The 16,952-nt window shown below is 37.9% G+C and overlaps 1 protein-coding gene across 2 annotated transcripts in view; it reads left to right on the top strand.

Moving 5' to 3' along the window:
- Positions 1 to 16,952, top strand: part of PPP3CA (protein phosphatase 3 catalytic subunit alpha) — a 170,837-nt gene that overhangs the window by 120,853 nt on the left and 33,032 nt on the right. For both annotated transcript variants that reach the window (XM_039702005.1, XM_039702004.1), the window contains exons 4-6: positions 7,940 to 8,051; positions 9,245 to 9,390; positions 11,325 to 11,464. In XM_039702005.1, coding sequence (XP_039557939.1) covers positions 7,940 to 8,051; positions 9,245 to 9,390; positions 11,325 to 11,464 — 398 coding nt within the window. The remainder of the gene's footprint in view (positions 1 to 7,939; positions 8,052 to 9,244; positions 9,391 to 11,324; positions 11,465 to 16,952) is intronic.

Raw genomic sequence — 16,952 nt, 5'->3', positions numbered from 1 at the left:
GATGTGGTATGCAGGAGTGCATGATCTCTGGCTTTTGATGCAGCACTTGAATCCACAGAGAAGTGATGCACAAGTGCCCTGTGGGTGGTGCTGAGACCTGGTGTAATCTCCAGGTGAGGCCACAGAATGAGGAGGTCAAATGGGCTCTTTGACTGGCTTGTGAAAGAAGCCGTGTCCTATCCAACCTGCCAGCTTTGACTAGAAGTGAGTGAAATACCAAGCCCAAATTCTTTGTTCCTGTGCTTGTAAAGCAAACTAGATGTTTTCTTCTATCCTGTGTTACTGCTTGATTTTACAAACTTAAAAGATGAATAAATACTGAGTAAAACCTGATATGGATTTTTTTTGTCTCTGTTATAGCTGATCTAGTCATTGAACAGTCAATCAGAAATCCTTGCTGAACTCTTGATCTACATCTTGACTGTTTCTGTGAAAAGTTCAGGCTTGAATTTCCCCTCTGAGTCAGGGCAGAATGCCCATTACCTATTGGAAGCAATATAGTTCCTATGATACATGTCTGTGTGTCTGTGACTAGATCAGATGGCATCATGTGAGAACCACTGCTGTTTCATTCTACATCCCATATCAAAGTACACTGTTGCCGTATTGGTATACAAGTATATAAGGCCGAGCAGCTGAGTTAGGTGTTTGGAAAACAGATCAGTGTATTATCTTGCCAGTATTATGTTTAAAGTAAGAAGTTTCTGAAAAATTAAATTCAATAAAACTACTTTTGCTTTATTAGTTAATTCTGAAACCTCATTTGGAGTGAGCTGGTAATCGGATTGCTTGGGGAGGGTTGGGAAGGAGGAGCAGGAGGACCTTCACAGACTTACACCATTGTGCAGCTCCATCTTGCACTACCAGTTTTGAGTTGTGATAACCTCATTCATATCTCCTGCAGTCTTTGATCGAGACAAGATGTGTCTGGAAGAGGAAAATTTTATCTTCATTTCTATATATGTAGGCTTTTAATAAAAGAAATAGAACAGCTTTCAAGTGCTTCTCTGACAGTTTACCAAAATCTATTCCAGGGCTATTACCAATTAAAGAAATAGCAAGCCATATGAAACAAAGAAAACAGTCTATGTATAGGCAATAATCCCCTTAAGATCTCTCATTTAGCAACCTGTGCATACATACTTAGCAAATTGTATTCTGAATGCAGTTTTTCCATTCAGGAGCATTGCTTTTTCACTGGAAACAGTATTAGCTTCTGCCAGTGCCAAGGGAATATCTCGGCTGTCACTTGTATTATTTCTTTTGTATGTTAGGTTCCCAAAACACTACTTTTTTTTGGTCACATAACTGATTTTCCCCACCTGTCACCTTGATTAAAGAATATATTCGAAAAGAAAGGCAAGTTTCTGTTTCATAAGTGTATTTAGATGTAGAGCTGTGCATTCAGGCATGAACTCAGCACAATAACTAGTGACAAGGAAAAGAAAATTGTGAAGAATGCAACTTGGCATTTAGAGGGGGAAGATGTTTCTGGTGGAGAAGGGGACCTAAGTACATAGATCAGGCACCAACTCTTGTCAGTACTTTGTGCTGGGGAAGTCATGCTGGTAAACAACCCTAGCCTCAGTTCATATTTCTACCATGCCAATCACACAGTGATCTTCCATCCATCTGCTGGATTCCCTTTCTGCTATGGAGACAGGAGAGTATTGCAGTTCTGGGGTCTTTCCAAAAGAATTAAGTGGCTGGTCCAAGGTACTAATCATGAGTAATACAAGCTTTAAAAACATTCCCCTTGATTGCTGTGTGATCTCTAGTGTAAAAGTGACACCATTGAGCTTAGACCAAGCTGAGTTCTGATAGTGGGCGAGATAATCTTTCTCTGTGGGCTGCAAAGCATTTGGGATTCTTCTGGATGAAAGGTACTATATAATGCAAGCTATTATCATTAAGAACAGAGAAAGAAATTGCATAAGGTAGGTGGAAGGCATTTGATAATTCAGAGGGAAAAAGAGAAAAGTATTTGTATAAGGCACTCAGCAGAAATGTCGGTCCTTGCTCTATTGAGCTTTTGATCCAAGGGCTCAATTCTTCATGTGTATGCTCCATTTTTACTTCACTGCTTGAAGGGGGTGGGTGTTTTGTGTTTTTTATATTAGCTCTAAGCAATGAGTCAAAGGATGAGAGACTGATAGAGAAGTTACAACAGGTAAAGTTAGAAGTGTCAAGTTGTAGGTAGAATGAGACAAGGATTCTTGGCGCAGACGGAATCTTTATTCCTTATCTGCGTTCTCTTTTCCATTTGACCTTTTGGCAGAGCCTGGGCATTTCTTCACTTAAAATAACAAATTTCTGCAATTTAATACAATGCATTTGTTTCCTTGGCTGTATAACTGATAACGTTTCCCTCTTATGCTTGTGCACTGTTCCAGGGGTTTGACTCCAGAGTAGAAGAAACCCCCCCTTAGTTTTCACTTTCAAATAAGTTTTATGGTCATGGAGAATAGAAACACAGATGATCAAAACACAAGGCTATTTTTAAATGTAAAGAATAGTTACAGCCTAAGTGGTTCTGCAGGAATAGGTTGTAAGGGAGAATGACTAATTTCTCTACCCAAGTCTGAAAACTCTTTTTTGAAAAGCAGACAAATGCTGTGCAGTGTAGGGAGGAGTGTACATATAGACTATTTTTCATCACAGTCTTAGGAAAATTACAGAGTAAAAACCAGCTACAGTGCATTAATAACAATAATATGTAAACCAACTGTTGGAATTATTTTCTTGCTTAATTCCATATAACAGCATACTGTCTTATATGTCACTTGGCCATCATAAGGTATGTAGTGATCATTTTTGGCAGAGGAAAGAGTTAAAATATGGAGAATTGAACCAATGTTCATGACTAACAAAAGTGGAGTTATGTTTTAAGGTCCAGAACATGCATACATTTCCCTTCCTGAATGCACAGACTGACATTGCAGAAGGTGAAACTGGTGTTGTAGTATTTGCAGCAAGAACAAAGTGAGGTGTTTGGAGTGAGTCTGGAATTTGACCACTGGACCTTACATCAATTAAAATCAAGCATCTGCCACTTGAGATGCTTCTGAACTTGGTGAACTGTTGGAAATTAAATGGTCTCTCCCAAGAAAAGAATTACACATAAATAAATTTATGTTAGTAAACACTGGGTGAAGTAAATGCTGGTGAAGTTGTGTGTTTATCATCTCTCAAGTCTCTGTGAACTTTTCAGGACTTCATTGGCAGAATAAACACCTTTCAACATTGTCTGTTACTGTAGTGTGGTAATGTTTTCCAGTAAACAGCTTGATTTAAAATAATTGGGGCTGGTCAGAAATACTTCACCGGTGAAGTCAATAGTATTTTTCAGTTCTCTTAAAGCAAAGAAAATCCTAGGACTTTAATTATCCTGAATTTCCTTGCCCTTTTCTTCTGTAGACCAGTAACAAATATCTTTCTTCATAGCAACAATGTGCACCTTGTAAGATCTTGTTTTTGTACGGCATTGCTCCTCAGAGCTGTGAATATTCAGTAACTTAGCAAATTCAGATTATTTTTATATATATTAGATTTCCAGACTGGAACATCTGTTTGAGTCAGGGCCGTCCTTGCAGCTTGACTGGTCCTGTGCCAGCTGTTCCCAGTGTGAGTCCCCAGCATGCCAAGAACCCCTTTTGGCTGCAGGGGGAGAGCATGTGATGGCACCATTTCCCCTGCACTGATGCCATCTCTCTGTGGGACCCGTCTTCTCAGAGAGCAGCTGGGGCCTAGACACAGGATCCCAAAAAGGAGAGTTAGGAGCCGTCTCTCTCTAGAAAGTACTAGCTATAATAATTATAGGAATGTTTACAAAAAAAGAATTTCCTAGTCACTTTTTGGTTGAAAAAGAGGTACTTCTTTTTGGATATTTTTTAAACTTTTCAGATACTCTTTTTAAAGGCTGAAATGGGAACAATATGGTCTAAACATTAGCAAACAATATATTGCAATTGTGCTGAAATCCTACTTGTAGTGAAGGCAATATGACTTTTTCTTTATTTGCAGTAGTGTTCATAATTTTATTTGTGCTCAAGGGATAGTAGTTCAGAAATGGCAGTAAATTGCATCTCATGTGAGTATTCTGGCTACAGCTGCAATGTATCTTTATTTGTTTCTGAAATCATGCTGTAATAAAGATTTATCCCAGTAGTGTGAATGCAGCTATGTGTGTAAAAGGTACATGGTTTCCATTGGGATGGTTAGTCCATTTTAGGAAGCTGTGTCTGTACTAGATGTTGTGATGGTATCATTATTTCAGTGCACCTACAGTAATGCAATTTTTATACTTTGGTGAGGTGTGTGTTAGAGAGTGTGGGAGCTATGGCAGTTCCACAGGTCACAGAGCATCAGTAGAGACCTTAGCAATGTGTGGCTCAAATTATCCTTTCAAGTGTGAATTACATCGCACTTACTCACACTTTATTTCATCTTCTGAGGAGTGCCCAGTGCTGTCAGTCATTTGGAGGGGGAGTTCAACTTTTGTAGTCCCTGCAAAGCCACACAGCTGGCAGTGGGCTGCATCTTTCTCTTCACAGCACTACCAGTGCCAGAGCATCCAGAAGTGAGCACTGTGATGCTGTGGTTGTACTCAAGTGGTCATGGTGATGATTTTTCAAGGCTCCTTGTTTTAATCACATAACTTGATATGCATGGAAGAGCTCTGGGGCCTTTGGTTTTCCTTTCCAGAATGGGCTGAAATGTGGAATTGTGCAAATGCTCCAATTCAGTGTACAACAGTGGAGTTAAATCCCAAGTCTGTTTTGGAGATGTGGGCCTTTGGCTTTCACAGTGCTTAATTGCACAGACCTTTTCTTTCCTGAAGCTGAGGCTGCCAGAACCTCAGCAGGAAAACAGCTTGACTATGGGACCTGGGAGGTGAACAGATTACCTCTTTGTTATAACCCTAACATATCTGCTATTTCAAAATAGCAGCTGAAAAACACTAAACAAGTAAGAGGGGTTTGAGGGTCCTCAGTTAAGAACTGTAACCTGTAACTTCTTAGATGCATATATATATAAAATATGGGGGTTTTGATAGGCTGAAATGAAACAGGCAAAAATACCTTACAGATTTCTAGATCGCAAGGTCCCTGCTGTACATTTTGCATAGAGTTACAGCAGAGCTGATATTTAGTATGCTCTTACTTAAAATGTTGAAGGAAGAAAGGTATTTTAAAATTTTACAACAGGGAAGCAGTATTATGAAATACTTAAAGACTTTAAGTTCAGATTTTCAACAAGGGCAATTTATCATAAATATTTTGTTTTCAGTAAAAATGATGATATGTGAAGCACAGGTAGGAAAAAATCAAAACCAGAATGTTTGCTCATGATTTGTTGTTTAGGCGTAAGGTTTTTTGTATGTAAATGACTGTAAGTTGAAAAACCGTGAAAACTGTTGCCCTCATGTTTGCTCTTTAGTTTGCATGGAAAAATCTTCTAATTAGTTCTTATTTACTATTACGACATTACTTCACTGAACTACTGAAAAGAAAAGGGAGAAAATTAAAGGAATCATCTAAACAAAATAAACCTTTGATATAGTACTGCTGAAAACAACACAAAATGTGAATAGTGGGCTTATATTGCTTGAATAATGGCAGAGAAATAGAGCTTTCTAGACTGTATTGATTCTTTGTTACCTTCTGTCTGGTTCTCATGAGTACTTCAAAGGAAACATAGAAAAAAAAGAAAAAAATCTATGATAAGCAAATACAGAGCAATCAACCTGTAAACAAGTACCTAATGCCAAAAAGTCAAAAATTCCATCTCTCCTTATTTTCCCTGCTTTCTAGATCTGGACAGTATTTTAAATATGAAGTGCTTGCTTTAATCTTGCCAGAGCTTTAGAAAAAAACGAAAAACTTAGTTACAAGGGCAATGTAAACCACTTTTTTTTTTTTTTAATATGCTGTTTCATCTAATCACAAATCATGCTTTTCTAAACGTGTTTTGGCAGGATTAGAAGCTCTAAGGTAACTCAGCTATGACTTTAAAAACTAGATCTTTCTTTGCGTGGATGGGGGTGTCACTTTAGACTTCTTGTCGCACAACATTTACATAAAATTTTTGCATGTGTCAGTAAGTTTGAAGTGGAATGTTCTGGAAATTCTTTGAGAAATGAAGGAGTCATCATCAGAGAGAGAATAGCTCTAGTGGTGTGGACAAGTTCAGGTTTCTTGCCCCATTGGAGTGAAACCCTCAAACCCAAGTCTGCTGGAGTTTGCACAGAGACAGAAGACTTTCTTCACCCACAAACTTTGTGGTTGTTTTGGGCCACAACAGATGATTCCTGTGACCTGACCATAATTCCTTGCTGGATTACATTAGCATGATTTCCCTGGCATTCCGACATCTCTTCTTGCTTCCTGCAGTGGCAGTAGTACCAGGGAGGTGGAAGAATTGGCATGAGCTGGGAGGCCTCCCATGTGTTTCCAAGAGGGAGAATTAGTTTTACCAATTACTCGAGAATACTGCCTGTATTTTTGCTGGTTTCCTCTGTCTGTACACCCTCTGAGTAGAAGAACAGAAATTACAGATAAAGAACAGGCAGAGCATTCAGATGTTTACATGAACTAAATTCAAGGCAACGAGTAGTAGTATAACACTCCTGCTGCTGTGTGATTATCTATGGATAGTGTGAGCACAAACATTAAAATGTTGAAGCCCTTCATCTTTTCCTATTTTTCTTATAAGTTGACTGTGTAGCAAACAAGGGATCTGAAATCTACATGTTGAGATTATTAAATTTATTATTCAGCTGTTTTTCAAGACACTCTGAATTGTAGAAGGGAGTTCACAATATAATGTAGAGGCATTGCATTGACAGCAATGCTGTTTTTGTTCTAATCTGAAACCATAGAGTATATTCTGAAACCCCAATCTATTGATTAATAAGTTAAATGATTTTTTTTTTTCCAGTGGAGCAAAGGGGAGTGTTAGGAAGTAGTTGTAAATGAAAATGGGGTTTTTTGACACCTTTTGTTTCTTGTGCAGCATTTCAGCAGTTCATGGTTATATAAGAAAGGAAAGGCTGGAGGGAAAACCATTCAGACAATTTTTCTAGCTTTCTAGCTTTTGAGAGAACATTGTGGTCTGTACAGTGTCCTTGCAGGCAGTGGGCTCATCTCATGGGATGAGTGGGTCTTATTTCCATCAACCTTTTTGGAGCCTTGAGTTCATTTTCAAAACAAATATTTTTAATTGGGTGGTTTAGAGAGGTCTGAGCAGAACTTAGCCTCTCCAAGTCTTTTTTCTTCTTTATCTTTAAAAATATGTCTAGAAGAAATGTCATCTCAAATAGAAATCTTTAGGAAAGAGACAATTAATTATAAAAGCTTTGTAGTAACTTCGTTTAATGCAAGAGCTTTGTGGATCTTTTTTACTGCAGTTGTATGTAGGGAACAATGTTAACTGAAAAATTAACAAGCTCTCTGTGTAATTCTGGAAGCTGAGGTATTTCCTGAAGTGTGAGTTAAATTGTTCTGAGGCACATTTTCCTTAGGCCAGGAAATGCAGGTCTTCCGGTGGAATTGTTTCCACGGGAGATTTCTGCCTAACCTTGCAGGTGGAGAGTGCACCCTTCCTTCCAGGGATGCACTTCCTTCTGTGGTTGCACACAGCAACTGCTGGGCGAGAGCTGGGGCTGCTGGAGGCAGCACACGGCTGACCAGGGAGGTGCCACTCAGCAAGAAGTGTAAAACTCTGGCAGAATATACCCACGCGAGTTCCAGCCAGTCCAGGCTCAAGTGCAGAGAAATGTTTGAATGTAGCATATGAAGAATGAAGTTAATCAGTTGAAAATAAATGCTTTGTACAGATTGCTTTTACTTTTTCTGCTAGTTTTTTGTGATGGAGGGGAATGTAAATTGTTCTGTCATTAATTATGACTTCTGACTTTCTTTCTTGTTCTGATTCACAGTGTGTGCTGTACTTGTGGGCCTTGAAAATCCTTTACCCCAAAACACTGTTTTTACTTCGTGGGAACCATGAATGTAGACATTTAACAGAGTATTTCACATTTAAGCAAGAATGTAAGTCTATCTTACCTTTCTCCTTTTAACTCCTTTTTCAGCAACTTAATTTGTTATTTTGCAAATATTTGATACTGGTTCACTATTAATACATTTCTGTGTTCTTTCATGTTAACTGCCATTAATTTTAAATGGTAGTCCCTGTTCCCCGAGGGGGCAGTCACCTCTCAGTGGTGTGGCATGGAAGGGTTTAGACCCCCCAGATTTGAGTGTGAGAGCATCCTGGGGCTGCTGTGGGTCCACGTGGGCCTGGCTGCTCTCGTGAACTGCTGCTGATGCTTCTGGCAGCAGCTGAGGGTTTGCTGCCCCACACAGCAGCCTGGCAGGCAGAACCTGCTGCCACACCAGCCCTGGCATCTGAACAGGTTCCTGACTGCTAGTTAAGGAGGACCTCATCTCACTGGGTCTCATCTCATGGAGCAGCAGAAAAATGCAAGGAATTTTTATTTTGTTTTTCCTTTAGGTATAGCATTTTCACATTTATTCTGTGTGTAGGCTTAAACTTTTCAATATGCTCTTTTGATGTGAATTCCTTTCTGTGTTGCAAGAAAGGATGCAGTGACACATAAAAGCTTATTAGATGTAGACCTTTACCTGCACAATGAAGCTTTTCTTTTTTTTCCCTGTGACACTGAGATGAAACTATTGCCATAAGTCTGTGTTTTCTTTTTACACTGGGGATAAAGGAAATGTTAATTGGCTTGAAGGCTTCATGGTTTACTGAGTTTAATATGCATATTGGTAAATTAACATTTCAGCTTCATTATTCCACCTCGTTCATTTCATAATGGCATTTCTGTAGATAATTAATTATAAGGGACTGGGCTAAAGTTCTGACTATTTCATAGAGAGTGTATTGAGTGATAATGATGATAACCATTCAGCAGATGTTTTAAGGCTTGCTCTACAGATTTCATACTGAGTAGAAATGGTAGACTGTAATGGTATATTCAGTTGTTTATTTACAGTTTTTTAGAAAAAAATATGAAAAAAATTTATTAATTCCACCTCAGAACAGGAAGAATTTTTCCTGCAGCGGATTCCTGAAGATATTTTTGTATTAAGCAAAAGTTTGGGTACAGTCCTCAATAGTGGATAGAATAGTGAGAGGAAAGAGTTTGAGCTATTAAGCATAATCCTTTTTCCTCTTAAATATTGATGGCACTTTTTGTTACCATCTTAATTTTTAAAAGGTAAAATCAAATATTCAGAACGTGTATATGATGCCTGCATGGATGCCTTCGACTGCCTTCCCTTGGCTGCTCTGATGAACCAACAATTCCTGTGTGTACATGGTGGCTTGTCTCCAGAGATCAACACCTTAGATGACATCAGAAAAGTAAGTCTTAGAGGTATTACCTGTTAGCACAATGCAAGCCCCATCTGGCAATTCCTTGTGCCTTGTTTAGTGTTCTGTGCTTTCTTGGAGAAGATACAAAAGAGCTCTAGAAGAACCTCGTGGTATACAAAGATGTAACTAAAAAGGCTCATATGATTGCAATGAATATATTGGTTGGTATTTTTTTAAATAGTCAAGAGCTTCATTCTCAATAGGTCCCGCCATATTTTTAATAGTTCTGCATTTGAGTGCCCAGCAGATGGTCTAATTGAGGCTTAATAAGTTCATGCTTGTTGTACCCTTATGTTCTGAAAAGTTTCTCAGAAATCTCATGGAACTTCAGAGAACAATGTCATACATCTTCTTCACGTAATCCAGTGTTATTGCATGTTATCAAGGATTAATTTTTTATTAATATATTTTGTTGAAGAGATCTCAGTTGATATTTCTAGGTAGAGCTATTTAAACCATTCATTCTTAGTGTTCCCAGAAAAAAAAATCCTCCTTGTTTGCTGTTTAAGGCTTGCAAATATGGATATCTATTTCTGAGCTTTCAGGTTAGTGAAAGGTAATTTATATTCTGAGGTTAATTTGTAGTCTACTAAGAAACAAATATAGTTTAAAAAAAACCAAGCAAATTGAGCCAGTAATTACATGTTTTGGTTTAAAAGCAATTAGCTCAATATATTAACTGCACTTTAAAAAATTACTGAATGCAAAGTTTTGTTTCTGAGGTAAAGGTTCACTGTCTCAGTAAACAAAAATACTCTGCTTAAAAATTAGCTGGCTCTGCAACAGCATAATGGCAGAGTGAAGTTGTTTAGCTCTCAGATTCTAGATTAGGTTCATTAACACCTTCCCTTCCCCCTGCCCAACCCAGCAGGTTTATTTGTCTTTGGCAATCAGCAGAAATTGGGTTTGCATATTTATGAATTTTTGTTTAGTTTAAATGAATTGTAATTACATAAGCATTAATCTCAGAGGGCTGAAATAAGAAGTGTAGATATGCTGTGAATATGTCAAGATGAGAATGCAAAGGTAAAATTGTAGAGGTCTCTTACTAAAACTTGAGTATTGAAAGCTTACAAAACCAATTTGTTCTCTTTGAAATTTTTTTTTGAGGGGAGAAGTTATCTACTAGCTACTGAATCTTTTACTTGATCTTTCTGGTCAAAATAGGGAATATTTCAGACTGCAAGCCTTATTCATACATCATCTTAACAGGGCTGTTCTTATATTAAAGAATTCTTGAGATAACACATGATGTTATTATATTAAAGAGTTCTTTCAGCGAATACTGATTTTTATTATTTTATTATTTTACTATGCTTCATCTTATTTGCATATGATTCTGTGTAATTTGAGGTTTTAAATACCCATAGGAAGACCAAAAAGAGAAGTTTTTAGATTCTTAATTAGGGTTGAGGTTACAGAAGCAACAGGAATGTCACGCCAACATGCTGTAATGCAGAGATATTGTCTTGATATTTAGATACAATTTTTTGTTAAAATGTATGCAAATCTAAATGGGAACTTACTTTGAAATAACTATTGTATTTTCTTGAGGTGCCTCACTTACATAAATTGAATGTTCTAAGTTTGAAGAATCATGAAATACAGAAATACTGTATTCTCCCTTGTCCACAGGAATGCTTGCAAGAACCAGTAGAAAGGCAAAAGATCAAAAATTCATTTACAATGGGAATCCACTATATGTCTTAATTTTCAGTAAGATCTGCTCCTTGTATCCCCATCAATGTTTGCAAGGAGTGTTTTGCTGTTACTCAAACTCCATTGCTTTAAAGCTGCAGAACAGATTGCTGTGAGTCTCTTGTTCACTTGCTCATGGAGTAAAAAATAGTAATTTTGCTTCAATGTTTCTGTGATACATAGTTGAAAGAAGTTAGTATTTCTTTGTCTCCTATTTTTCTTAGTTAGATCGATTCAAGGAACCACCTGCATATGGACCTATGTGTGACATCCTGTGGTCAGACCCATTGGAGGACTTTGGAAATGAGAAGACTCAGGAACACTTTACTCACAACACAGTCAGGGGGTGCTCGTACTTCTACAGGTGATTATTACTACTTTGAACAGATTTCTGTTGGTGAACTGCTGCTGGTTTTGCAGTACAAATGTTTGCTTGAACTTTGTGGCACTATTTAGGTAATTAGGCTTTTTTTTCTGCAGGCTGGCCTTGATTTCATAAAAATTCATGCTTGCTTTATTTGAATCTCTTCTGTTCTGCCACATTGGGGAAATGCTAAATCACTTAATTTTATTCACCAAAGCCTGTGTATTTTGCCTCTGATTTTGTAAGTTAGAGAAGGAATGTGTCACTTCTATAAAGGGGTATGTAACTGCATTTCTAGTTTGAACTTCCAATGAAAAATGGCAGCACTGAAAAACTTATTACCTATTGTTCTGCAGGGTAAATTAAAAATGTGATTTCCCCCACAGATGTACTTTTTTTTTTCTCTCAGTTTGACCAAACTTTGTTGTTGTTAATTGTTTGGAAGCAATTCTTCTTAAGAAATTCTGTATTTGAAAGGCATTTGTAAAATGGGACTTAGCAATACCTGAAGTGCCTGTAACATTCCTGCAGAAACATGTATGTACCTTGCTCTGACAGTGTGGGGATTTTAAGGAATTTGTGCTTTTTTTATTGTGGTAGTTAAGAAAAATACACAAGGGCACCAGAGTAGCAAAACTAGCAGGGGAGGAGGTTAAATGGCAAGATGGGCAATGTATTCAGTGAAATATTAATTTAAAAATCCATTTTTGTTCAGGAGAAATGTGAAGATGTTATTGAAATGTTAAGAGGTTGTTGAACTTCTTGAAGTGAAGCAGTTCAGCTTCAGCCCATGCTAGTTACACACAAATCTAAGTTTTCTCAGCAAACGCAGAGGAAGGGAGGAATGCAGCTCTTTCACTTGCCTTAGAAAATCTCACCTTGAACACTGCAGCTGTTTAGTAACGTGTCCAAAGTAATTCAGTGGCTTCCACCAGCAAGCAGGTGACAGAGCTGCTGGAATCAACCTCCTTGTTGGTAACATTATCAGGAAGGTGGCCGATGGTTTGATGTTCAGAAATGACATCTCTGGCTCCTTCTTGGAGCCCTGTTGCTGCAGCGTGGGGCCAGTGGAGAGCAGAGCAGTTGGCTCTGCAGCCCGGGCTGCTGGCTCCCACCTCCAGTGGGTAACTCCAGCAGCCACACTTGGGTCCGTGACACCTGGGAGGTGCTCAATGGATGTGTTTGGGCTCATTGTGAAAGGGATGGCACACTGCTGCAAACAACTAATCAGTGCAGAAATGGGCTATGACTGAGGAGTAAAATCATTGCTTATCCTCTCAGCAGCAGCAGCAAATGCTGGAGTGTACCTGTGACTCCCAGGCACTGCACACATGGGGAGTAATGGTGATTTCCACTCATGAATAGCCTGGCAGACATGGCCTGTGCTTAAATACAGAGCTGCTTAGGTGCTGGAAAAAGTTCTAGATTTTATGTGGTTGGTTTTTTTTCAGAGGTCTGCTCCATACAGTTGCCATAAAATTTCCTTAATACGTATATCAGTTTCCTCCAGAAAATGTATCAGACCTAGTCTGTGTCCTGATGCATGTTCAGAAAAGTGCATTTTCAGGAGAAGAGGAACTATGCAGAAGACAGCTAATTATCAGGTTATGTGAGGGACATATAACTGCTTTGATGATTCAGTCAGAAGGCTAGCTTGGAATCACGTTATCTGAGTTTATATAAAGGCAAGCATCCCTTTTAAAACAAGTACCTAGTTGCCCTGGAAGATGACTAGTTGCTTGCCTAATGATAATACCTGGTAGAAAAGGTATCCATCAGTGTGGAATGTCTAATTTTCCTTGCCTTTTCTAGCTGTCCTGAGTAAAGGAACAAATTTCCCTGAACAGGCTTGTAAAGGAAGGGCTGAATTGCTCAGTTCTCCTTCAAGAATGCCTGTTAATAGAATGACTGTGTTTATTATTCACTAATTAAAATTTCTTAAGTTTCTTCAGTCATTTCCAGAATGGGAAGCTAAAAGATAGCAATGAGAATTTTGAATGAAGGTCAGGAAGATTTCAGTCATGCCTGTTAATCAATGAAAGAATTTCTAGATAAAATCAATTGTAAGAAATATCTGTAATAAATAACTTTTATTTATCAGAGATATTCTTTATAATGACAAGTTGCAAGTTACTTTGCTCGGACTTAAAGATATTTCCTAATAAAAGATGCTGTGAGGAAAACAACAGTAATGTGACTTTCTAAATGTGCATGCACCATGTTAACTGGACCTCCATCTCAGAAGTGCAGGGAATTCTCTGCATTCAGCCAAAACCCATTTGTGAACTGTTGGGCCATTTCTATGAGAAAATATAAAGACTGTAGCTTGCAGCAGTCTGACAAGCTTCTCACTGCATTTCTTACGTGATCACTCTCACACAGCCTATTGACTTTCAAACTGGTCCAGTAGTTCTTCAAGAAATGTCCTTTTATGTAAGAGTTCTTGAAACTGCTTTGACTAGTTGTATAATGTCAGATCTTGAAACCAAAGGCATAACCTGTTATTTAGAGATGTAAAGAATAGTCTGATTTTTCAGAAGTACTCAGAGTCAACACTTAGTGCACACCTTTAGCATCTAGCAGCATTTTGTACTGTGGATTGTCAAAATAGCACAATGCCAGAGTGAAACGTTAACTATGGAATAGAAGGAATTAATGAAAATATATTTTAAAAAATATATATATTATATAAATATTATATATATATAATGTTTCTGTATCTTAAAGAGAACAAAAAGTGATAGGGATGGGATTTCATTTTCCCTATCTGAAGTTTAAAATTGTATATCCTTTGTAGTCTTGATGATGTTTGATGCAGTTTTGTGAAAAAGTAGAAACAATTAGTAGGATGCTGGTTGTTTAAATTGTTCTTTTATTATGAGTTAAGCTTTTCTTTCATCCATACCCAAAGTAATGTTGTGTTCAGAGTATATTATAAACAAGAGGGAAATAATTTGTCCCAGAGTGATATTAGACCCACAGGCACACAGTTTTTCAGCTGATCCAGCAAGTAAAGAAGTTTTCCTGTTTACCAGATTATCTAGTTCTTGCCTTGAATTTTTCTAACAAATATTTATTTGCACTTTGCGATTTGTACTGATCTTGCCAATGACCCTTTACACTTCTTTCATAAGCTAGTGGTACAGAAGCTCTCAGGCAATTTTATAAGAAACAGGTTGGACACCAGGAAGAACTTCCTCACTGAAGGGGTGGTCAGGCATTGGAGTGACTGCCCAGGGAGGTGGTGGAGTCACTTTCCCTGGAGGTGTTCAAGAAACACTTTACAGCCTTGGATATCAGTAAAATGGTTCAACCTTACAGATACTTCAGGCTAGAGTAATAATTTTGGCCCTACAAGCACATGATTTCAGTGGTGCATTTGACATGTATGTTAAATTTGTCAGTATGCAAAGATTAAAGAAATATCTGCTGAAAGCTTTTGAAGAGTGTAGTGTGTTTCACCTCAGGGTGGGAGGTACAGTTGCATGAATTTTTATTTATTTTTAATAATACCATTTTAAACAGATTCTTTTTGCCACTTTTCTACTCTTCTTTCTCCCAGACCAGGAGCTTTTTGCTGCCCTCACATTGTCTGCCCAGATGTACTGGTAGAATTGCTTGTGTGCTCCATCAGGCCTGGAAAAACATCCAGTTTTGATAGAATGACTGCAAAAAAAGATGTGTTTATTTGTTCTAATGCAGTTCCCTGTTCCACTTCCCAGTGCAGCTCTGCAGACAGCACAGCTAAGAGCAAGCAAAAGCTGGGGGAAAAGGATGTTCTGAGAGTTGCTTAGGACAGCACAGCAACAAAGCATTTGCCTTTGGACACTCAAGTGCAAGGCGAATGGATTTTGCAGGAAACCTATTTTATGTGTGCATGTAATGATACAGAAGCTTTTGGACTAAATTTGAAAGTTCTCTTTTGAAAGAAGTGCTTATGTCTCTCTTTTAATGGCATGATGAGGGACATGAAAAAAATTGTCAATTCCATCTCTTTTTTTTCCAGTTATTGGTGGAAAAACAATTTGAAAACATTTGCCATTTTGGTTCATGTTAGCAAAGTATTGCTTCTCTTCTAAAACTGCCAGAAGTAATCAGATATCATGCAAAAGAGACCTCAGAACTAGTAAACTATGCATGAGGCATGTTAATGACAGAAGATGCCCAAGTAGGGAATATCACAGTCACGTACTCCATGGGGAATAACATCTCCCTTGCTTAGCAGAGGGGTGTTTTGTTTTCTCTGTGAGTCATCGCTCCTCCGTGATTCAGCATGACACATGAAGGCAGGAGGCTGGGTCGCTCTGGAAAAGCCTGTTGCGTGGGGGATTTCTGTTTATTTGTTTTCCCTCTTGGCCAACTGCTTTATTTCTGGCTCATCTGAGTTACAGTCTGGGCTCTGCAAAGCAGGGCAAGGAGGAGAGTGTTTCTGGAAGGGTAGTGCTCTGAAAAACTAGTAGGGAATTTGAGTGCAAGTCAGTCATTTTAATAAAAAATATTAGAAAAAAGATTTCCAAGTAGAAATCATTTTTATAAGATTGTTTATGACTTCTGTCATAATGTCTGTTTTGTTGGCTCTTTGTAAGACTTATTTTTTATCTGCTTTTTAGTACATATATTTTTGTATTAAGGGATATTGTTTAATCTAAAGCAAACATACTAAGGAAATGCTGGATAGCATATGTAATAGCTGCAAATGATGCAAAATTTGCTTGTCCCCAGCTTCTGCTTCAACAAGCAGCTCAATAAAAATGTCTGCAAGTTGCTTTGCCTTTTTCAAAATAAATATCCTGATGGACTGCTCATGGGTTGTGGTGGTCTGGGTAATAGGGCAGCTGGCACATTGAAGTTCCCATGCTATTCACTTGTAAGAAAAGAAGGCAGGCAGATTCTTTTTTTGTAAATTTGCATGGAACACTGTGTGACACCTCTGCCTTTGTAGGTGTGGGCCCTGTAGAATCAGCCAAATTCTGCTAGTAGAACTCTTATTTTCCACAGATTTATGAAGAAGAAGATAATTAAGCAATAAAAAAACCCTACCACTTTTGTACTTGGAAATGGAAAGAAGAACCTATCATATCTATTTAGGAGCGTTTTTTACCACTTCATTATGTCTTCTTTAAAAGCAGTACTTAACACTGCATGAAAAGAATACTATGGAGGAAAAAAATGTAATAGCCATTTTGAGCAGCTGCACTGATAATGAACATAATCAACTGTCTATCAGATTTTTGTGATAGACCCCAGTTTTCAGAAGTTAATGTAAAATTTCTAAACAAAATGTACCATAAGTCTGCATTTAGTCACAATTAATTATGAAAAGAAATGTATGCAAATCAGTACTCATTTGCCAGTGGTTTGAATGGCAGCCTGTCAGCATTTGAGATCACTGTAGTTGCCAAAACGTTACCCCACGTAATTTGGGAATTGAAATTGTTTTATAATGGCAATCTTTTTAGACAATTCCAAATACCAGACCTGCATCTGA

Source organism: Passer montanus, unplaced genomic scaffold, assembly GCF_014805655.1.
Source record: "Passer montanus isolate IOZ18808 unplaced genomic scaffold, ASM1480565v1 scaffold151, whole genome shotgun sequence".
Lineage (NCBI taxonomy): Eukaryota > Metazoa > Chordata > Aves > Passeriformes > Passeridae > Passer > Passer montanus.
The sequence above is the reverse complement of the archived record's forward strand: the minus strand, read 5'-3'. Positions and strand labels throughout refer to the sequence as shown.